The 24,331-nt window shown below is 39.1% G+C and overlaps 1 protein-coding gene and 1 long non-coding RNA gene across 2 annotated transcripts; one reads left to right on the top strand and one right to left on the bottom strand.

Moving 5' to 3' along the window:
* Positions 1-2,218: 2,218 nt before the first annotated feature.
* On the bottom strand, positions 2,219-13,863 carry NDUFS6 (NADH:ubiquinone oxidoreductase subunit S6). The gene is made up of 4 exons (XM_072411926.1): positions 13,626-13,863; positions 11,941-11,994; positions 4,084-4,206; positions 2,219-2,340 (listed from the first exon to the last, which is right to left on the bottom strand). The coding sequence occupies exons 1-4, from the start codon at positions 13,809-13,811 to the stop codon at positions 2,272-2,274; spliced, it is 432 nt and encodes a 143-aa protein (XP_072268027.1). The 5' UTR covers positions 13,812-13,863; the 3' UTR covers positions 2,219-2,271.
* LOC140331161 (uncharacterized) lies at positions 13,860-18,903 on the top strand. The gene is made up of 3 exons (XR_011920869.1): positions 13,860-13,994; positions 17,175-17,296; positions 18,761-18,903. It is a non-coding gene; the product is annotated as an uncharacterized lncRNA (long non-coding RNA).
* Positions 18,904-24,331: the final 5,428 nt, after the last annotated feature.

Raw genomic sequence — 24,331 nt, 5'->3', positions numbered from 1 at the left:
GTTCATCCACTGGCATTTTTATCTTGCTGATTGAGGTATAGGAGAGTCCAATGCGAACTATGCATAGATGCTTAGGTTTTCAGAGATTTAGGCAAGCTTGTTCACTCTAAAATATACTCTATATTCTCTAGAATATACTATAGATTCTTTGGGGAGAGGGGAAGCTCACTAAGAGGAAGGGGTATCTGATAAAAAAAAAAAAAATAGGACTCTAGAGTTTTTGTTGTGATCTTTGAGCAGGAATATCTTTACATTAAACAACAGTTTAAAAAAAGTCACTGATTTCGTTTGGTAAACCCTTCATTGCTTGTTAATAATATGTACATATTTTAATGTCCATAGCCACCCAGATGACATGCGGCTTTTTAATCTTCATGTCCAACTTCTAGGAGACACAGCAGTGCTAGAAGTCGGATGTGCCTCCTAATGAACGCTGGGAGAAATATCTTGTATGAATATAGTTTTAACATAATTATATAAAATTACAATTATAAGTAATATTGTTTTGTACCATTTAATAAAGTATTTTTAAAACTTACTACAACAGTTCAAAAAAGTTCTCATAACTATTCAATAAAATCACCAGTTACCTTTGTTGTACAGCTTTGGCAACTATACCTCCATCTGCAGATGCTTTTTCTATAGCAGTGATCATTTGATACCAAAATTTTTTCACCTTTTATGTTCTTAATAGTGTCTTACTCAACTGCTGTCAGATTACCTTACCTAAAAAGCAATAAAAATCTTTCAATTTATGATGAAAATTTTGGAATCTCAAAGGCAATTGAGCTAGACCTAATGTATATTAGGTATTTGTTATATCAAAACTGAAGCAGTTTTTGGGTTATGGTCAATATTTTGATTAGATATATGAAAATAAATAGTTCAGATCAAGTATTGAATCATTGGACGCACCAATCTATTCATACTAGTGTTTCTCAAACTTTTTATTATTGAGAACCACTGCTAAAATTACTATATCTAGATTAGTGTGGTGGTAAGTAGGTAGAATGCCTCTCACATTGCTGGCAAGTGGGAAGGCTGCCACCATTACAGATGGCTAAAAAGCTCATTGGTGTCAGTGGGAACTGACCTATGAGGCGCAAATTGCTCATTTCCCCCTTGGCAACCGCTGGTGTAAGAAGGCAGGTTATCCCTCTTATCTGATAATTACAAGAATGTATAGGGTGGCCACACCTGTCGTTAAAAATAACAGGAAAATAGAGAGAAAGAAAGAGATGGGGCTTTGAGGTCGTAATCAAATAAATCAATAATATGTATTTATACCAAGATTCATACATAACAGTGCTCAACCCAGAATTTTTTTTCAGCCGGGTGGGAAGAAATTGTAGGTGGGTGGCAGCCCCTGTATTGTGACCAAACTCTTTAGTAACCACCCAAAAACAGCCGGGTGGGTGCTGAAAAGTGCCGGGTGGTGCACCCGGCTAAAAGGGCCTGGGGAGAACCCTGCATAATTACAAATACATAGTCACCAACCCATTAATATCATGGGGTGGAATTGGACACACAATACAAACAGTTAGCTAGCATATTTTGTTGAATGGTTTAAGTCTTTTTACCCAACACGTTTCGCCACTAAGAGGTTCCTCAGAGATATGTAGCAGTGACTGTTAAAGTTTGTGTAGTTGCCAAATAATTTACTTAGAGTGTGTCTTGCAGCAGAATATTAGATTAGGTACAGGTAAAGCTGGTAGCTTGCTTAGAAGGAAATAGATATGAAGAAGAGTAACAAAGTTTGGTGGTGTAATCAAATTCTACACTTTTACGGGGTCTCTTCAATTCCAGGTTCATGCGTTTCAATGGTTCAATTGATTCTTCACCAGGGAATGTTTGAAGGAATATCAGATTCCCTGCTTTATAAATACCAATATTTTTATAATAATAATATTTTTATGTATAAGGTTTAAGAAAAAGAATTCTGAATAAATATATATGATTAAAAAAACTTATTACCGGTAATTACCGTACATTATTAATGTTACTTAGATATTTTCTGATTCTGAATTTGTATACAATTGGTACTCTTTCTGAATAATTAAGGGTCTATATTGAAGGAAAAGAAAAGCACTTTACACTCAAAAGATGGCTACTCAACAACAAGCCATTTCTTTTTCATGTTTGAAGGAGCCAGAAGGTATCGGGACCAATGCAAGACAAAAACAAAAAAAAACAAAAAAAAAAAAAAAACCGTGGAAAATAAATTATTATAGGTTTTTATTATGATTACATAGGTTATTGATAATGCAAATTTTAGTGATGATGTTTCTGTTTAAACTGAAGCCCACAATATCCACAAGTTCCTGTCTTTGTTTCTTTGTCCTGCAGGAAAGAAAAAAATAAAACTTGTAAATACTATAAGCATGTGCCATTTTACCATTCTACACTGTTAACATAATATCACTGAAACAAAGTAATTTGGCAATAGTTCTTGCAATGGCAGGTTCTTTTTTTTTTTATACTTGAAACCTTGTCATGAAAATTTTACACTGTATCATAAATCCCCATGGTAAATTTTAAACTCATGCCTTTTTGTGTAGGGGAAACAAGCCAACTCTCCATTTTCAGGCAATCCTCTGTTCTGTATTCTATTTCTGATAGTATCAATTTGCACTGGTGGACTCCTACACAGTAGTCAGTAGTGCTCAATCCCCCAGTCAGATTTAGTCCTAAATGCCAAGAAATATTATTGTACCTTTGAAAATACATTATATCCCTATGATGCAACTTTTGAGTGAGCCATATTCTCAGATACCATTATCTCAACTTAAGCTAAGTAGTCCAAATACCTAAATAATGAAAAAAAAACAAAAAAAACTTGCACTTCTATTTATTAAATATTTACCTCATTTACCACCTTTTTTAAATTCTGTAAAAAGTATGCGTATGCATTAAACATAGGTGTATAAGTGCAGATGTGGAAAGGGGGGATAGATTTTCATTTTATCTCCTTTCTAACCCTATTTGTACAATTCTTTAAATAACACTCATGGAGGAAGTTGCATATTTTTTTTTTATTAGATTTTTACACCAAGTACTTGAAGAGCAGTTATGGTCTGTGTTTCTACACTCATGTTTTGCTAATAGGATGTCAATTTTCAGCTTTTTTGTGCCTTTTTCTGTCAAACTGGAAAAGAAAGTTGTGATTAATCAATGATCCCCAAAACAGACAAAATAAGAAGGTATCTCCAGAACTAAGATTAACAAGGAATTGTAACAGATGGTGCGGCCTCCAGAGAACACAAACCTCAAAAATCACTACACCAGTCTAAGTTTACTGTCAAAAAGAGGAAATGGAAGAATAATTAAAGTCCAATGGAACTGTAGCAAGTTAGCCAGAATGCTCAGAACAATTTAGACTATAAGCATCTTTAAAAATTACAACACATGTGCACATAGGAATGGCTGCTATGGTCAAAGTATACAGTGTAATACGTAATGTTGTCCACTGCACTTTCTTCTAAATGCAGAGAAGCGATTAAAGTTTTACTTTCAAATTCCTTATGTATGTTCTGGGTCAGTCTTCCAGAATAAAATAGAAAATAGCAGTGACAGACAGGCAACTATTGCATTTCTCTTCGTAGACACTGCACAGGCAGCATATGCCCAACAGCCATGGAAATAAATAGATGAAATCTCTCAGGAAATTATTTTATTGAGGAAAGAATGTTGTAAACCACTACTTTAAAAGGAAACTGCACATTGAATATCATCCTGACCTAGTGTGGTATCATTGACAAGATCCAATACATAAGCCTCTTGTAAAAGTCTTGGGTTCCAAGCCAGTGAATAAGCAGTGAACTTTCATCCAAGTCTATGTAGAGTTCATACACTTCTGTAGGGAGATAAGAAAAAAAAAAGGAGGGGGGGGGGGGGGGCAGATACTCCCTAATGGACTGAATGGAGAGTGAGCACATGTGCAAAGCTGCAAAGAGATTCGTCAGGGATGTGCTGTTGCAGATATATAGTAATGCTGTCATTAGCTGGTTCCTCATTTTACAAAATATGTATAGTTTCACAAGAATCACTACAAAGCAGGGTAATTCCAGGTTTGAAAGGACTTACCAAATTGATATAAACTTTAGGATGACCCAAAGCTCCACCTCCTCCATCACAGGATACAATTCGGTTTTCAGATTCATTAACAGGTTGTTCTGCAATCAAGTTAATAGCAAACTGCTCATTCACCTACAAAAACATTATAAAATGGATTAAATCCCGTGTCTTCATGAGGTTGTACAGATACTGAGTTGTAAGTAGCAATCTATGATCTAATACTCAGATAAAACCTACATAAAAATTCAATATATGTCACTAATTTATATAGAAAAACAAATTTTAAACGGATTCCACTGTAGTAGTGTGTTTTGGTAAAAAAAATTTTTCAATACCACTAGAACAGTCTCATAGTAAGAAAACAGATATGATCATAACTCCAAGAAGCTTCCATTTGCACAGAGTACGTCTCTGTCTGTCTCCTTATGGGGGTATTCCTAATAGGTGCATTAAAATGATGTACTGTTTCCATCTGCTCATGCTGATGGATAAGACAGCTAACCGCACATAGGCTGTGTTACAGTTTAAAGTAATGTGATGTCTCTGTGACTGACAACACAAATACCTTCCAGGTTACTCTGGCAGACATCAAGGCACCGACTGTGGCAGCTGAAAGACCCCATCTACCTACTTTGTGGGACGGCCATGCGATGCCTTGACACTTCTGAATGACAAAAAGGCCATACTACTGTCACTTAATGCACGGCACTCAAGGCATGGATGACCTTATTATTAATGCTTGGTCTCTGAAAATCAATCCTACTGGAGAAATACAGAGACATTCTCTCTAGCAGATAAATGAGTAAGGGACGGGAAATAAAACATTTGCCGTGCTTCGAGAAAAATACAAAGTGGCCAACAAATAGCTCAGCAAAGGATCTGCATTATGCATCACCTTCATCTGATAAAGCCTCAAGATATTATTACAAAAAAAAAAAAAAAAAAAAAAAAAAGGAATTTTGCACATAAAGTTATAATCACAACCCATCAGTGAAAAGGCAAACATGCATCTATATATTGTATTGGATTCTTTTTTTTTCTTCTCATTTGGTCACATGAATTCAGACTTCATACATGTTATCATACCCTTAAAAAGTAGGTAATGTCATCTCAAAAATACAGGGAAACATGTTAGCTTTTCAATTACTGTATGATTGGTCTGATCACAATTTGAAGATCACATATCTTCTAATTTCTTCAATCAAATTCTGTTTTTCGGATTGCCATATGTCTTGATTTCTACATTCTTATATGTATGATGTCTTACCTAACAAGGTGTGTACATTTTTTGTACCAAGATACATGTGTATAAAGTATATGGTTTAGACCATTTTGAAGTCCTATTTTAAGGTTCCTCTGTCCTCCCACCCAATTTAACAAATGACATAATAATACAAATATTAACAAAAGCAAAACATTTGCATTTTCCTATGAAACTGAGCAAAAAAAAAAAAAAATAGAGCTAGCCCAGGATATACCCTACTACCAGCAAGTCAATACAAAGAGCATAATCATAAACAGTACCTGTTTCTCAATAGAGTTGCCATCCATTGAGGGGAACAGGAAGAAATACTATTGGTAAGCCCAGAAGCTGTCCACCTGGCCAAAGGCCAAGCAGAAGTCCAAGTGATGTGGTTCACTCACTCCTAGGCTGATATTCTCCAGACTCAGAACAACTGAAGTATATCTTCCATGTCTATGACTTTCAAGCTTTTATCATCATAGGAATCACAGGCTAAGAGATGCCCCAGCCCCTTACAATGAGAAGCATAATACCAAGTTAGACTTTGGGAGAGCAGACTGATGCTTAGGGCCCTTGATCTTTGCGTTAGATGACTAAACAGATAGGTAGAGTATCCACCTGGGCCAATGAGGATCTCTAGAATGACCCTTTCCCTTGATCCTCTAGGATCAGGCAAACAGAGTAACTTGATTCAATGGGCGGGGAAACCAGAGTATCAACTACTTCTTATAGTCAGCTGTTGAGTCCTAGAACACCTCTAGCTATAAAGATCAACATCCCATGTCCTGGTTCTACTGACTAAGGAAATCTAAATGCCCATTATCTACTGGAATGTAAAGGATGACAATGCCTATTATGCACCTCTAGCCAATACAAGGGACGGTTTATTACTCCTGAAGCAGCAAAACTTCCTGTCTGTCCCCGATGATTGATGTATTCACTGCCTCGATGGTAAAGCACCGAATTTGGATTGCATGGTCTTCCAACAGATTGGTCCAATGATAAAGAACAGCCAAATTACCCTAACTCTTGATGTTTTCTTAGGAAGCAAGATGGCCTAGATGCCTAAATACCTAGTATTTGAGAGCACACTATGATAATCTTCCAAGACTTCCCTGATTTAAGGGACAGATTCCTGAGCCATCAAGCCCAAAATTCGCCCCAGCCCCCTTTTAGTGGGTAGAACGCCCAGCTGTCGTGAGCTCCTGGTCTGGCTCTCATCCACGGCTCTCATCCGCGGCTCTCATTCTCTGAACAGACAACAGGGAGGCTGCTTGGTTCTCAGCTGTCATTCGTTCAGGGGATTTTCAGCTGCTGGTAAGAGCCAGGTGGGGGGAGAACAGCACAGCTAGAATGAGATCCGGACATAGGTTGTCCCTCCCCCATGCTCTAGCAGTGCTGTGGCTTTTATTTAAAAAAAAAAAAAAAAAAAATGTAAAAATGTATCCGCCCCAGTGTAATGACGTCATAGGCAGCACTATTAGCTGTGCATGTCAATGCTGCATGATATATTCTGCAACTATACAGCTCTCTGTGTACAAACCTTCATATCTCCTAAACCATATTTCACAATAACTTGAAATTTTCAGGGTGCACAGAGGTCCCTCTTAGTTAATAATAACCACCATATTTTAAGAATTTAAAGATATGGGGATCAGAATTGTAAAAATACAACATGGTTTAAAAAGCAGTGCACCTAGGAGTCCTTAATTGATACTTTCATAGCAGGGAGCATTAGGGTTGGGCCTCTAAATTTATACCTACCCGTCATAAATCTATGACTTTCATACTATGTTACCCTGTCTGTTTCTCTTTCAACGCCAATTTCTCTAGAATTGTGGGGTGTACAAAACCAAAAATGTAGGTGCAAACCCCCCCCCCCTCCCCCCACTAACATGTCATTACTATAACAAAGGCATTGCCCTGTTACACATTACTGCCTACTTCTAACACTTTAACTGTAATTTCTCTGGAATGAGGAGATTTAGAAAACTGAAAACGCAGGGGAACATCTGTAGATAACACACCCTAAAATTTCATCACTATGGCATTAGAACACAAAAAAACTCTGCCAATCAAAACAAAAATCGGGGTTCTGGTACTGGAAGGGTACAGTCATGTGCAACAGGGCAGCATCTTTTAATGGGTGGAGGTTATGTTGTAATGATGCCAAGGTGAAGAAAGTGTGGGAGTGTTAGCCACAAGTGACCCACTTGCATCCTATATTTTTGTTTACCTGCACCTCCCTGTGCTAGTGAAAATAGGGTTAAAGGGGCAGGGGGGTTTGATGGGAGGAGTTTTTAATGTTCTATTGATGCCATGGTAATGACATTTGGGGGGGGGGGGGGGGGGCTGTACACGTGTCCCACACTTGCACCTACATTTTCAGTTCCCTGCACCTGCCCATTCCAGAGGAACTGGAGTTCAAAGACTAGAAGCAGAAAGGGTAGCACAGTATGACAGTTGTAGGTTAGTGAAAAGTAGGCATAAATTTATTCTTTTATTATTATTTTCTTTTTTTTTTTTTTTATTAAATATGGGCAATGCTGAGAGGGGGATACTGGCTGTCCTGCGTCTTCCTATCACATGCACAATGCTGTTAATGCATCACCACATTTTACATTATATAAAGGGTGACTTTCCCCTTTTATATAATGCAACAATGTGTTGGTATTCTTTTCCATTTTTGGGGAGGACCCCTCCCTTTTCGTCTTTACTGCCAAGGTGGTAAAGACTGCAGGGTAAATGCCCAACATCTGGAAGGTATCATCAGGGGCTTTCCTATAATCTAAAAAAAAAAATTGTTCCATCTCACACATGGGCAGAAAATGTGCCAGTTTTTGTACTGCTAATGTGAACTAAACCACATTATACTATAACACTACTACAAGGAATTACACTCTTAAAACATGGAACACAAAGAAGTTAGATCAAAATACACAGCACTGAACAGTTTGGACATAACACAAAAAGAAATATGGAACAATTGGGCATTCTAACAAGCCAAGCATTAGAAAGTTGGAATAAAGTATAGGGGGAAGGTAGAACACTGACACAATAAGAGGTTACTGGATACCTGTGGCATAAAGAACTGGGAGCACTAAATTTGCCGTGTCTTGCCCACCCACTTTTTTACTAGACAGCTACAGCTTCCCACCACCCGACAGAAAACAAATCTCTGGGGGGAAAACTGAAGCCATAATCTCATTCTTGATTGAAACCAAAATCAACTTGTCTGATAGAATTTGCAGATGTCAGGAGTGACATTGAGCAAAGGAAACACCTCAAAACAGACTACCATCAGTTCCAAAAAGCTTCATGCAAATGAAGAGTTGGACAGCTTCTGAACTGAACAGCTTAAACCCAACAATGAAAAAGTCTAGTCTAAAGAGTGTCCAAAGGAAAGGACATTTTGAACTCCAAAGTGATGAGTCAGCTTTGGAAACATTTTTTTTTTTTTTTTTAAAGTCCAGGACCCAGTGACACTTCTTTTGTGCTCCCAAAACACCCAAGGTGGAAATGAGTGGCAGAACTTGAAGCACCATGCCTTGGTGCATTGGGATATTGTTAATGTCCACAGAAGCCACAAAGTCTCACTGGTGAAAGGAGGCAAGTTGAGGATCAAGATTATTATTATTAACCTCCTAGCCGTTAAGCCCGACCTTCGTACGGGCAAAAAAAAATGGCTAGGATGGTTAACCCTGAGTTTTTTCACATCCTTACCTGGTCCCGCTGTGCTCATCCAGCGTCGTGTTCCAGCGTCGTCCTCCGTCGATCTCCCTCTCCAGCATCGGGTGTCCTTCGTCGGGTGCCAGCGGGACCGGTAAGAAGCCGGCCGTCATCTTGTGTGCCGCCGGCTGGCATCTTGTGCCAGCCGGCGGCACAAGCCGGCCGGCTTCTTACCTGGTCCCGCTGATCGTCCACGTCCTTCTTCCAGCGCCGGATGATCTCTGAAGCGAGAAGCCGTCCAGCAGAAAAAAAAAAAAAACCGGACGGCTCCTCCCTGCGTGCGCGATGACGTCGGCGCGTGTGCGGGAAATTCAAATAGAAACTCATTCATTCATTTTGTATTGGATTCAATACAAACTCCTGTATTCAATCCAATACAAAATAAAAAAAAATTTCATGAAAAACAGTGGATCACTTTTGGTACAGAAATCTAGACCTCAGTGTAACGCTCAGGTGGTTAATAAAAATAATAATCAGTTTATATATAGCGCCAACATATTGTGCAGCGCTGTACAATTAAATAGGGGTTGCAAATAACAGACAGTTACAGTGACAGAGGGGGAGTTGAGGCTCCTGCCCCAAAGAGCTAGAGCAAATGCTCCTTTTTGTTTGGGAATAGTAAACAAGTTAAAGTAACTCCCTAAACCATTCATCTACAAGTACTGGGGCAAATACATCTTTCTAAAGAAAGCCCAAGAGGCCCCGATTGGGACCTGCTTGTCTGTGCAGAGACACAGGAAGATAGGAAGTGAAATGACAGGGAATGAAACTGGAATTTGCAACTCCAGGCACACTACAGATCAACAGACGCCCTCTGACGCACCCCCCCCCCCCTCCAAATGAGGGAGCAACTTAATGAGGATGTAGCCTTTTGACAATTGCATAAACACTTTTCAGGTGGCTGAGGAGAGGACCCAGCCACACGCATTGCCACAGAGGAGGACTCACAAAAGGTAGAACTCTAACAGCAGAGCACAGCACAACTCTAAGCAGAATGCATTAACACCATCAGGGGGCATTTTGCATAGGACATAGGAGCCTATAGTAGAAAGAAAACGGAGATGATCCAGGAGAGCAGGACAGTCACCTAAGTTTTCAGAGTTATAATTGGGGATGCAGCATGATTAAGCATCATAACGGGTCAAGTTCCCATTAGACAAATTCCCCTTAACTTGTTCTAAGAACAACTGTGAATCATCCATAATCAATTCGTGCTCCTGCAGAACCCAGTGTTGTTTGTTTTGGCTCTAGTTCCTGACTGCAAAACAGAACTAGCTACAATTAAAAAGAGTCTGCGAGATCAAATGAGGTCACGACTCCTTGAAATCAGATTGGTTTATTCACATGCTTATATTACAGACACTGGTTACCATTAATTAAAACATTTATGTAAAGCATTTAAAATGCACGTCAGTTTACCTGGTAAAGTATAAAATTACAAATGTGGCAACCTTATAAAGCAGCGGTCCCCAACCACCGGGCCGCGGCCCACTACCGGTCCGCGGCGGTGTTTTCAGTGGGCCGCGAGTACATGATCCATTATTGAAAACGAAGCGGCACCCAACCACCATCCGCGGACCGGAAGTGGTCCGCAGCGGTGTTTGTATGAGATGCCGGTAAATGTACACAGTAGTCTGTGTACAAGCAATGCGAGCACATGACATGCAGCTCGATTGGCTGTCAGATGTCATGTGATCGCTTTGAAGCAGCAGAGGTGCACAGAGAGAAAAGAGAAGATGCCAGAGTATGTCTTCTCTTTTCTCTCTGTGCACCCCCCCCCCCGGTCCTCAGAGAAATTTCCTTCCGTGAAACCGGTCCCTGGGGCCAAAAAGGTTGGGGACCGCTGTTATAAAGGGTCTATAATCTTTAAATGTATGCCAAACCAGTCCTCCAAGTTCACCTACTTTGTTTAAACATTCTTCTGATGAGGACATAAAGCATCTTGGCAGGAGCAGCACATAAACTCCAAGCCATTATAGTGCCTAGGAGTTTTATTGTTGATCCTTTGATGTATTCGACGCAATCACATGAAAATTCCTCTGAAGCTGCCACTACCAGGGCAATGTATCCCAGGCTCACCAATTTCTATGAGGATGGAGAATGGTAGGAATACAGCAAACTAAACACTTTGCTGATTTACCCTATTTTATTACCCTGATTTAACTATTTCATTCTAAGCATTGCATATCAGCATCCTCATAAGTTTGGCTAAAACAAAATGCATAAATACATGTGTAAAGGCGGCACTCAAAGTATTATGATCCCTGTAAATGCAGCTATGGGGACACAATGAATATGTTATGCTGAGGCACCAAGCATGGTGAAGCTGCCAGTAAATAAACAAATATAATTAGGTACAAATAGATGGGACAGTATTTACTGTATGATGTACCAAGTCATGAGAAAAAGTAAAGTGCACTCTGTTTAAATTCTAGGGTTTAACAAATCAGGACATATTAAACAGAAAAAATCCAAAAGTTATCTAGACCGTAGCAGCTACTAAAACGATTTAAATCTAACCTAAAACAAATTCCACCATGTCATTACTTAATAAAAACCTCTTTATGAGGCAGATAACCTGGTATTCCACAAACCCTAATCTAACCACATTCTCTACTGGCAAGGCAATGACTGCTATTTAAAACACATTCACCTGCAAAGAATGTTTACTGAATGTCAAATTCTCCGTTTTGTTACCCAGTGCTGCAGGTAGCAGGGCCACCAGATGTAAATATAGAAAAATAGGTCCATAATGTAAACAAATGCTGCTGCCACATTTGGAACTACTTTATTCTTGAGTTCTGATGCATTGTAAACATTGTTAAATCCTAAACCACACAAGGTACCAAAAAGATTGCTAAGAAGCATTTTTTAAGATGTCTATTTCTTCTTACCTCTTTCTGTTTCCCCACAAATCTTACTTTCCTGTAGTCGTTATCATCATATACCTAAAAATAAAGAATATTTTTTTATGTAAAGAATTCATATAGGGTTTTTACTTTAATATTAAGAATACGTAGTAAATACAGATCATGACATCTAGGACAGTGATGACTAAACAATGAACATTCACTATTACAGCTCCAAGCGATTCCCATAACTCCCCTCTCAGACTTTTAGTGTCCCCGTTGGAAGAGTTCCATAGGTTCTTGTTTTAAGGACAACTATAAAAATGTTGAATTTCTCCTCACATTCTCTCTCAATGATTTTGGTCACCAGTATAAAAACAAATTGAGACACAAGTAGTAGTAAAACTCCACTGAATCTCTGTCATCATCAATACACCATTATATGCAAACTAAAGGCAAGCTGTGTTACTGCCAAAAAATGATTGCTTTCGGAGTCTTGCAGTCTCTATATTGTAAAATCTAGACTGAGAGATGAAGAAACAACATAATGAGTTGGGCTGCATTGCTTATGTGTTAACTTGGAGCATGATGATAGAAAGAGAGAACCGAGTGACAGAGAAGTGATCTCTTTAAACTCAATAATATAAACCTCCGGCTCCAGAGATTGTATAATTATTGCAGTTGTTCTTCAGGCCGGATATAGCCTAGCCAGTATTCCAGTCTGGCCTAATGCCCCTTAGTTATTTATTGTTGGATGAGGCCTAACTGAATTGTTGCGTTATCGCGAGTTATCCCAATTACTATGCCTAAAGAGCAGAAGCAATGCGCAGCTATGAGTCTCCGGGAGGTTGACCTCGAACTTCGTGTCTTCAACCGCGATGGACTGAAAAATTATTATTATTGTGTTTAGTGTGCGACGACACCAACAGCACTTTCAAGTGGTTCGAATCTCAAGGGGCAATTCAATGCAGTCCCGGTTGGAAAAAAAACTTTCCTTGGACACCTTGTTTCTTCTGTCCTAGTGTGCCTTCTTGACCTCCTGAAATGGCCTAGTAGTCCAAAAAGTTTGCCGACCCCTGCTTTAGGCCAATACAAAGAAAAGTCCACAAAAGCAGGGCCACTTTCTAGGTTGAGGGGAAGTCTTACTTGGGTTTGATAAAAAAAAAAAAAAGCCAACGTGTTTCAGGGCTCTTCCCTTTCAGATTGGGTTGTGCGGTTTGGCAGAGCTGTGTAAATGTCAGGATTGAATTGGCAGCCCCCATATATATGTATTTGAAGCAGAACTAAAGTGTTATCAGGCTACAGAAAGGGACAGGCGATGTCCCCTATAAAACATTATTACCTACCTCATCGCCGTCTGCTGGGACCTAATGAATGTCATGTGGACCCAGCCAACCAAGATGGCTGATGAGCAAGAAGAGGTAAAATAATAGCAGCATTCTGGACAGAACAGGTGAATGTATATAAAGGCAGGTAAGGGTATTTTATTGCAGAAGGGACATTGCCTATCCCCTTTGAAATAAAGAACCTTTTGTATTTCTAGTGTTCACCTAAGTGTTTTATACCTCCCCCAGCCACACACAAATACCCCATAGGACAAGCAAACATCAGCTGTACTCCCTATGCTGCCCTTCACTGTACATTGCCATGCATAACACTGCCATGTATACACTACTACATACAATACATAATAAGTAGTAATAGTAATTAGGACTAAAACATAGCCTGACCTGTCCGGTGTGAGTGACCTTCTCCCCAGACTGGGACTGCAGGGCGCTGTGATGTCTCCAGCTATTCGTGTTCACACATCGCAAACTACGGGCGACACTCGCACAGCTCAGTGTGCCGCCACTCAATCCTTTACCCAGCACACCTTTCACATAAATACGACCCAAACCGAGCCAGGAGGCCGCCATCTTTAATGTCACCTCCGGCTTACTTTCCCTAACCCAGGAAGCAGTTCGAGCGGCTCTCCTGTAGAGTGGAAGGACCTGACGAGTCTCAACCAATAAGAAGGAAGAAGGACGCGTCACGTGGCTGCTGTCATAAACTGTAGCGGTGTACACGGGGTATTTGGAGGGCGTAAAGTGCATGTGGAGGTTAGTAGTGTGAATGTGTATATGTTACAATATCTCTGATATAGAGCGAATGTGGCACCGGCGGCATAGTGGTGAGAGGAGAGTTCGGTAATGGCGTACAGTATAGAGCGCTGATTATACATTGTACAGCACGTGTTATGGTTTGCTATGGATAGAGACATTACACCGTGGTGATATTAGGAATACCTGAGAGAAGATTCACAGAACTCTGCCTGTCACAAAGATACAAACATGGAGGTCAGGGTGACACAGTACAAACTTTAGTCTAAAACTCCCCACACATCCTGCATTGTGACAGAGCTGTACAGACCTGTTCCTAAATTCAGAATTCTTACTTTACATAGAAGCATAGACAACCCTTTTATTTAAAGTAAAACATTTTTTTTTTTACTGCAACTCAGTTAATGGGTCAAGACTTAATAGGAGCGCGGAGCCTCCCAAGATGTGTGATGTAGGTATCCCGAGAGGCCCTGGCTGCTCCTTCTACACGGAAGGAGTCCTTTCATGAATAGGAAAAAAAAAAACGGTCTGACGCGTGTGCAGTGAGATCAGCAATTTTTCCCCCCCCAATCTATGCCACCTGATCTTACGTCTGCGCGGTGCAAGATCAGGTGACGCAGGAAGGAGAATCCAGAAGAAGATCCCGGTCCGAAGAAGGATACCGGGATGACGCAGGACAGGATGGAAGAAACCTCCCGACAGATCAACTGATCTGCAGCATTAAAGGGGGGAACTGTGATTTCATTGTTTTGGGTTTACTTCCACTTTCATGGAGAGGGAGGATAAGCTGGTGGCGCCCCAGAGTGTCTCCCCTATAGTAAACGGAAGTGGTCTTTAGCTGTTTATTGTCTGGTGGTCCAGCAGGAGAGATCACTCAGCGATAATGGGGAGACAGTTGTTCAGATGTACGTCTAAAAATGAAAATCTATTCTCTGCTTTAAGTGCAACGAAACATGCAATACTCACCAGCACTCATTTAAATACAGTGTTCATCCTCCTGTTCCTGAAAATGATCTTCGCATCTTTTGATCGCCTGGCCAGGAGTTCATTAATTCCCAGCACGCGTAAGGGAAGCTGTAATTGCCAGGCATCATTGGCAGCAAAGTGGGCTGCAATCAGGCAAGTAAGACTCAGAAGGAACATTGCCTGTCCCATACTAGAAGAAAAAAACCTACATGACCACCAGTTCAAAGTAGGACATTAGTGCCCCCATCTTCACCTGGTCTCCTTATGGGTGTCGGATCTCTGGCCATCTTGATTGGCTAAGTTGAATGACATAACTCTTGTGCATGCACAGCAGATTTATTTGGTCTCCCCAACCTCAGGGGATGCAGGCATACCCTGGCTTTCTACTCTGAGCTGCGCATTCTAACTTATTGTACTCTAAAGCTACGTACACACGTCAAATTTTTCTCGCCCGATTATCGGCTTAGGGCGGATATCAGACGAGAATCTGGTGCATGTACAGCCCACGTTGTTCATCGTCTGTGGATCTGTCCTGGCGGATCCACGGACGATGAACAACGAGCGATCCTAATGCAAGGGAAGGGGGAGAGTGCACAGCATGGTGCCCCTCTGTCACTCTCCCTCCCCTCTCCATAGAGCAGAACAGTGCTGTATGTACAGCATCGTTCATGCATCGTGCGGTTCTTATCGTTGGAAAGGGTCCTGAAAGATCCTTTCCAATGGCAAGAATTGCACGTGTACACGCAGCTTAAGACAACATCATGAACAGGGAGGTGACAATGTTTTATTGCAGAAGGAGCATCACCTGTCAAATGTGCAATAAAATCCTGTCTGATCGCAGTATTTAATTGCAGAGCTATAGTTTGTCTATAAGTTAGTGCAGGTTCTGGCAAAGAATGCATAAGCAATTCTTTCACCAGAAGTACCATTAACCATTGTTTAAAAGTTTTCCCTCCCCAATTTTAAAATGCATTCTTTTTTTTTTCTCTTTTTTACTTTTTTTTTTTTAACTTGTTTTCTTTTCACACTCAGGCAAACAAGGGTAACCCTGCTCCCTCCTGGCATACTAACTCCCCATATCCTAGGAGGTAGCAGGTTCCACAAAAACCCAGCGTCTGGTTGTGTAGGCATGCAAGGGACCTGCCACCTGTGAACATGAACTTAAAAAATGGGATTTGCTATACTTTAGTACTGTTTATTGTCCCTAGGCAGAACCCAGAAAATTTGCTGTATATCTCCAGCATAAGTTCTAAAGCACTATTAGCCCTGACCGAAAATCTCACTTCCTACTATGTGAGTGTGATTAGTTACTCTTATGTACAGTATCATAGAATGTACATCTGCAGCACAATTTCTTAGGCACGGTTTCCTCTGACTTCTAGTCTCATATCCCACTATGTGAGTGAGCCCAGGCACAATTGTGCCAACAGTCCTCTCTATCCTGACATGAGAAAGGAACCCCCTGCCTGTACCAAGATAGCCATCTCCAGCTATAGAGACTGCTCCAGTGCTGAGGGTTAGGTCTATATGCTTCCTTTGCCTAACCTGCTGTATCCTATCACCAAATCATTTCTCCGAATACAAATAGGATCAGGTTCTGCCAGCTGAGCTCATTAACAATGATGGAATAGTGTAAAGACAGACCTGAAAAAAAGAAACAAAATCAAAGTGTTGGTTTCTAGAGATGCTTCAGGATGTAGTAAAGACCCATGTTACCAGCATTGCAGAATTATTAGACATGTAAATGTTTTTTAGGACCAGACACAGTGGTGGCACATTTAAACTTAGCAGGAGCCATAAAAAGTCTTAGAGATTGGGCTAAAATACCTTTAAATACTGGTGCTGGTTGGTCTGCTCAGTTTTTAAAGGAGACATGAGAGTTTGAGTCCATTTTGCAAACATATTGTTAGTGGCTGTGGGGGCAGGTCAGATCAGTGGGTGGCTTGTTGATGTAGGTTGTATATTTTAAAAGTAGTGAGGAATCAATGGGGGTGTAGGAATTGCATAAGACATATGATTGATGAAAGGTATGAACGTGTGGGGAAAAAGAGGGGATGATAGCACTGCTGGAATTTGGATGTAGGGTGTGAATGGGAAGAGGAAGAATATTGCAATAAATGCTGAAAATCAGTTGGTGACCATCGAATGGCTAAAGACATAAAAGCTGGTATTCAGCTTTTTACTTAAAAATATGTTTTATTCATCATTTTCTAGATTCTCAGAACATCATTGAAATAGGAGCTGGCATCCTACATGTAGCAGAAAAAGGCATTCTTGTCTTCTTCTATCATCCCATTCAGCTGCTTCAGTACTTCTCCAGTCACCAAGAGAAAAAAGTCAGTCACAGTCTTAATTTTCTTTAAATCACCAAACTCCTTATGGCAATTGTAATCTGAAATACTAAATAAGCACATTTGACCAGCACGAGCAACCAAAAAACATCTTTTGCATCTTATTTGTTTACACATGTTATACAGGTAATCCCCGGGTTAAGGACATACGAATACTTCCTAGATATGCATGGGGTTTCCCTGCTTGCTCTGTGCAGGATGGAGGTTTGATGGGGGAGGGGGCAGTTTGCATGACTTGCAGAAAAAATCTTTTGCTAAACACAGCTGGGGCTGTGGGTGATCTTAAGGAGTTCTTTCTGCAGCCTCTTGTAACCCTTTAACCCCCTTAGCTTACTAACTCTGTCTGTATTTTCACGAAAAAAGCGTTACATTTTTTTGCATGGAAATTTATTTTACATTGTAGGCCTATAATTCTTAGGCATAACTCACCGAAATATGTCCAATAATTAATACATTTAATAATAAACTGTAAATAAAACACACAAAGGTCTTTTTAAAAAAAAAAAAAGTAAAACGTAATATAACTGTACAGCAGCATGTATAATGTATAATATATATATATATTATATAAAGGTTTCTTTGTATTCGACTCAATACAGCTATTTTGTATTGAATCCAACACAAAATTATTTGAATTTCCTGCCGCTTCTCCCGCACCAACGCATGCACTGATTTCACTGGGAAACGGTGCCAGGGGATGCCAATGGAACAAGGTAAGTGTTTTTTTTTTGTTTTGTTTTGTTTTTAGCAACCCCCGAGTGTGACTCGGGATTACCGCTTTTTGCATGGTAAACCCACATGGTAAAAGTGGGAATCCTGCTGTGGGGGGTTAATGACCAAGACAAACTCTGAAGTTGTTTCTTTTTGAAGAAACAGCTTGCTCCAGAAGAACAGCTTACTGTTAATCAATGTCTAGGCACCATAAAGTTTTGTTTTTTTTTTTGTTTTTTTTTTTGCTTACTTTGTGGTTAACTCACAGTGAGGATTTTATACAGGAACTGATACCACACTGCCTAATAATATGTTGAGACAGACATCTGTCCTAATTGCATTTATTAAAATAATGTACTTGTTCCGACTTACATACAAATTCAACTTAAGAACAAACCTACAGTCCCTACCTCATATGTAACCCGGTGACTACCTGTCTATGTAACCTCTTTGTTTCAGATGCATTATGTGTGCATTGTTTCACCTAGTTAACTGGTATTATAGAAATGTCAGAAAAAAATGTAGTGCTGTCTCTCTCTAAACAAATCTATTTCAGCAGTATTTTTGTGGATTCTATTTTCTTTCCACACATACCGTACCATACTGTACGGTACAATATTGTATTTTTATTAAAAAAAAAAATAAAATCTGAAAATTGGTACACAAAATGTCAGCTAGGGTTAACTTTTAATGCTCCTTGTATAACTTTTTAATGCTATGCTTTTTTTCCCCCTTTAGCTATGACAATGGCATCTCTTTTGCTGAGAAGAGCCCTATTTTCATTGTCCAAGCCTCTGTCTTTTGTGAGCCACAATGTTGTTCATTATTCCACGTCTTTCAATGGCTTCATGCAGTATACCGTTTCAAAGAATTTTCAGTGCTTCAGAAATTCCAATTTCCTCACCAGCAGTCACCTCCTGCCTTTACAGCAGACCTCGGGGCTCAAAACAAAAACTACCCTCAAGAAACGCTGCAAAGACTGTTTTTTTGTTAAGCGACGTGGGAGGTTATATATTTACTGCAAGAGGCATGGTAAACACAAGCAGCGACAAGGATAGATGAAATGCTGTCTTATTTGGCAAAAATATCTTTGTAGTTTCACATTGTGAATTAAATAAAACATGCATTTGTAAATGTTTATGCTGTACTTCTGATAAAGCTCAATGTTTTTGTAATTTGATGGATTTTGGGATGATTTAGATGGATAGCCCATCTATAGACATGGGTGGTGTCCAAACATTCATTATCTGGGTTGTACTAAGCTGATGGATAAAAATGCATTATCAGTTTATCTACTTTGTAGCTGTTAAGGTTTTGGGGGAAAGTTGTAGTATAAATGGCTAATCTGGCCCTGCATATACAATCGTGAAAAAGGACACCCCAAAGAAACTGTCATTTCAAATAAATGTTCTATATTTGAATTAAACAGGACAATCATGCCTTAAATGCACAGCAGTTTTTGTTATGGCCTATGATGTCATCACCAAGCTTCACACATTGATCTTATTTCCAGCTGATTTAGGTACACATCTAGAACTATATCTCCCAAAAGCTTATGCATATATAAATTGTATTGGCAGACTCCTGAAAGTCAAAACTTTAATATTTTGCAGGTAAAGACCTTCATGTATTCATATAGAGTGGTACAAGGAAAGGTGTGGGTTAGTCAATGTTCTGTAATATAATTTCACTATAGATCTACAGACATTTTTCCATACTTGCAGTGTTTTTAAGTTCCCATAATCAGAGGGCTGATTACATTTATATCAGTGTAATCTGGTGATCGGAGCCTGGTGATTGATGATGTAAAACTCCTATTCTTGTTGCAGATAAGTGAAAGGCACTTCCACATGTCATTAACACTTGCTGTTTTTTTATTTATGGAATTTTATGTTTAACTTACAATTTGTGTACTAAGTAATTACCAACAGTTCTACATTTCTTGTTAGCTCAAAAAATGAATTCAGTTTGTGTTATGGTCACTCATTAGATGGCACAGTTTGCTCATGTAAATTGTGTAATAAACTCTTGCTGTTGGGAGAAGAGACATGCATTTGTTACACACTTTACCTGAGGACAATGTACCATCTACTGGTGGCCAAAATTAATGCACAAAAGAATATTTACCTGCAAAAAAACTCATCATAACCAACTAAAAAGTACACCTTTTTTAAAAAGGGTCAGAGTAAGCCCATATGATTAAGATTTTCTTTTTCTTTTTAAATAAATGTTTTAACAATGATACGCAAAAAAATGTATTTACTCTGGTTGATTTTATTGTCTATTTTATTACTGTTTACTGTGAATTTCACACTTTGTGTCTTAGGTTTATACTTGAGTCATAGCATTTCATGTGAAAAAATAAGTGCCTCTGTTTCATTCAGATTGGTTTATAAGAAACGAAACCCACTATTTTGACCGTTTACCAAAACAAAGCGTAAGTTTGAATTGTTCAATAGGAACTAGTTTGCATGGGTGGTCAGGTGGCTATGCAGTTGCCCCTTTCTCTTAGCAAATAACTTTACTTTGTGCAGATGCTACAATATTTGTATAGCCAGCAGCTAAGAAATATTGGGCAGTTGACAGCTGCTGTTGATGGGGCCTCTGAATGTCTCGTCTTCCCTGTATTCAAGCAAACGGAGCACCGATTTTAATTGTTTGGATCTGATGGGTCCAAACCCTAAAGTGCTCAGGGCTGTGAGCTTCCAGGTTCTTTCTTTACTCCCACTCAGCACCCTTTATGCATTGTTACTTTTCCCTGGAGACAGCTGAGCATGGAAACCATGATGTGTGGCTGGGGTTTTATTGCAGGTCCTGCACGTATATAAGTGAACAGGCTACTGGTAAGCCTTGCGGTTGCTTGTAAACACGTTCACAGTTCTTTTTGCTTTAGCTTGTTTTACCTTTTTAAGTGTTATGGAATGTCAAATGTGTGGCTCAGGAAGAATACCAGCACAAATATTGAAGATTACATCCCTGGGTTTCTTTTAGTGTTCTGGGGTTTGGTTACTACCAATTTATTGGTATTTGTATTCCTTCTAGGGAGATTTATCGTTTCTCTGGTTGTTCTGGTGACCCCTGTCACTGGGACAGAAAGTGATAGTAAATAGAAAATGTTGAATTTGGCAGTTATTAATTATTTTAGTTATTATAGTTATTTTATATATAGTTATTTTATTTATTATAGTTATTAACAGTTACTGTTAGAATAGGATGTGGGGGAAAATCATTCAATGGTTACACCTGGTGCCTATGCAAACAAATACAAAATTAAAACATACAATATTGTCATGTATATGTAATACAGTCCAACATTAGGAATAAATAATTTCTACCAAACATGAGAATGCTAAGGGGTAACAAACCCTGTGTAAGAATAAATGAAATTAAGCAATCTGAGTTTCTTAACAAATTAAAGGCAAACCAGTATATATTTTTTATAAGTCTGAGATTAATAAGTCTCATCTATTGAATTCCTTTAGTGGCTCCCCAATGTTCTCATGTAATTTTTTACAGTGACATATTTATATGTTCCTTTAGCAGCCAGCTTTGAGGACAGCTCAGCAGGGCAGGGAGTTCTCAGATTTCCAGTCTGCTTCCCTGGGCAAATATAGGAAGTATTTTATATACAGTAAAGTTTACATAACATTTGTAGGTAAAAATCTTTCATTATAAAGTCTTCACAAAAAGTAGAGAGAGGCTCTAAAGGGATTGTTGAAGAACTCCAGTTTCAGGGAAAAAAAAATAATCTTGCTGTGGGGTTCGCCCCACACTGCAGGTTTTAGATAAAAGAGAGATGTGGATTTCGTCCACCTTTAATGCAGGACTATAGGTCTTGCATTATAGGGGATTATATCGGTGCTTGAGGTGGCAGCCCAGAGCCGATTAGGAAAGAGGCTGCGTGGTAATGGTTGCACAGAGGTGGAGGCTATGTGGAAGTGACATATAGCATAAACTTCCCCTTAAAACTGTTTGATACTAGGTCCATTTGCATTCCCTTCCTCCTCGTCCATATTCAGTTTAAGGAAAAGAAATTTTGCCCTCCTTCATTTCTAAGGTTTTGCAAATCAGAACATGATAAATAACACCACATAACATACTGCATTCTGCCATAATTTATTTACCGAAGACAAAGTTAAAATGTAGAAGCAGTGTGAGAACAATTAGGTACATACTACCACTTACATAGGAATTTAGAGGGAAAGTAACAGCCTCGTTCTGGAAATCAAATGCACTTGATTAATTGTTTATTTTATTTAATTTGATAGAGTTGGGACTTTTAGAGGCCAAAAAAGACTATTTTAACATATACTTGAAATTTTTCTTACCATAACAGTTTATTATAAATAAATATACATATAATAAAAACAGAAGCAAAGAAAAAGAGACAGAGGGTTTTTTGGCATAAATTAGATATATTTACTTCAAGTTTTGTCAGTAACACTGGCCCAAATCATAAAGTATTTGCAGCTTTACGTAAATAGACTGCCATTAAATATATAGCTATTTTCATAGTATTATACTGACACAATTTTATGTAAGATAGTAGGTTCTTTGTGATCATACAACAAAGCAATGTCTCCAATCCTGATGTGCTTCACTAATTGGCTTCCTCAGGGGACTCTCAGAGACAGATTTTAGTAGTGGATCATTTGATCTTAATATGAGAAAGGTTAAAAATATCTGTATTTCAACTGGATCTTAGTCATCCCAAAGGATGTTGTAGGATCGGGTAATTTCCAGACTAGAGTTTAAAAATGTCTAGGATCTTTGTACGTATGGCAATAGTGCAGAAGACTGCTGACCGCTTCCAATAATAATATAATAAAAACACTTTAAAACAACAAATCACATTAATCTCTCCACATTCTATAACCTGTCCTTAGTCTTTCCTTGACACGTTTGTAAACAGTCCACTTTTTCAGGAGGAGATTTCAAAACATGATAACTCCAGGGATATGTAGTCCCCTCGGGAACTTAGCAGCAGGGTTCAAAAAAGAGTGGAAGCCGAACCAGATCCTCAGTCCAAGCTGGCAAAAAAATATATCAACGGGATAGGTAAAAGTATCAACTATCCTGGTAAAAATAGGCACCAACTGCAAAAACCTCACCAAAATCAACTAGAAATCCAATGAAATCCAACATCTCGCAAAATCAAGCAAGCTTTATCAGATTATAGCAGTTGATTAATTGATCATCAGCAACCTCCCCTGAAAAAGCTGAAGATTTGGCAGTTCTCTGGTCTGCAGCATTCAGGTGTGTGTTAACTTAAGGTCAAATAAAGCCATCAGCAGTTATCTTAGAGAAGCAATTGTTGCTGCCCATCAGTCTTGGAAGGGTTACAAGGCCATTTCCAAACAATTTGAAGCCAATCCTCCCAGGAGTGGACGTCCCACCAAAATCATTCAAAGGCCAAAGAGTCCAATACTCAGGTCTACAGGCTTGTATGTTACAGAAAATGACTGAACAAGTATGGCTTGTTTGGAAGAATTGCCAAAAGCAAGCAACTTCTCTAAAACAACAAGACAGAAATGACTTAGGTTTGCAAAGTTGTATCTAAACAAACCACTACTAAAGCAATAACCAGTGGGCAGACAAGACCGAGTGGAGCTGTTTGGCCATATTGCACAGTGCTATTTGTGATGAAAACCAAATACCGAATATCAGCAGAAAAAAACCTTAAACTAACTGTCAAGTAGTGGAGGAGTAATGGTATTTGGCTTGTTTTGCTACCATAGGACCTGGGCACCTTGTAGTAATTGGGCCAGATTTATTAAAGTTCCCCTAGACTGGAGAAGAGAGACTATCATGGGAGAAACCTTTTTTGGACCAAATGAATTCCAGGTTTGCTGGATCACCCAGGTTCTCCCCTGAACCCAGATGTTATTAGATTTGTTTATTGATGTTATAGATATTAGAATTGAACTATAATGTATTTTCTTTTTCTCATGACTGTACCTTCCTGCATCTTGCCTTTCCCCGCACTCAGATATTCCTGTTTACTTACCATCACTTTTAAATTTCTGTTTACTTATCCTCCACCAAAAGTCTGTTTAGTAGGAAAGGGAAAGAGAAAAGACAGCTCCGTCTACTCCAGCTATTGAGGTAGCGATGCCATGAGAGAATCTCTCCTTGATGAAAATAAAAAGAGAAATATTAAAAGGTTCTGCAAAAATTTACAGCAGAATATGTTAATCTTCCCCTGCCCCTGATTTTTCAGTGTTCAAAGAAGCACACTATGATAATGTAAAAAATAAATTAATAATAAAAAAAAAACTTCAAAGAAGATTTATTCACAATATTGGAGCA

Source organism: Pyxicephalus adspersus, chromosome 5 (genome assembly GCF_032062135.1).
Source record: "Pyxicephalus adspersus chromosome 5, UCB_Pads_2.0, whole genome shotgun sequence".
Lineage (NCBI taxonomy): Eukaryota > Metazoa > Chordata > Amphibia > Anura > Pyxicephalidae > Pyxicephalus > Pyxicephalus adspersus.
The sequence above is the reverse complement of the archived record's forward strand: the minus strand, read 5'-3'. Positions and strand labels throughout refer to the sequence as shown.

What these genes read in the sequence shown, in the direction of transcription:
- NDUFS6 (XM_072411926.1), bottom strand. Translation starts at nt 13,811, where the DNA reads ATGGCGGCCTCCTGGCTCGGTTTGGGTCGTATTTATGTGAAAGGTGTG. An exon ending in AGGTCACTCACACCGGACAG is followed by an intron (nt 11,995 to 13,625) that starts GTCAGGCTATGT and finishes CTTTATTTTTAG; the next exon opens with GTATATGATGATAACGACTA. An exon ending in CTAAAGTTTATATCAATTTG is followed by an intron (nt 2,341 to 4,083) that starts GTAAGTCCTTTC and finishes TCTTTCCTGCAG; the next exon opens with GACAAAGAAACAAAGACAGG.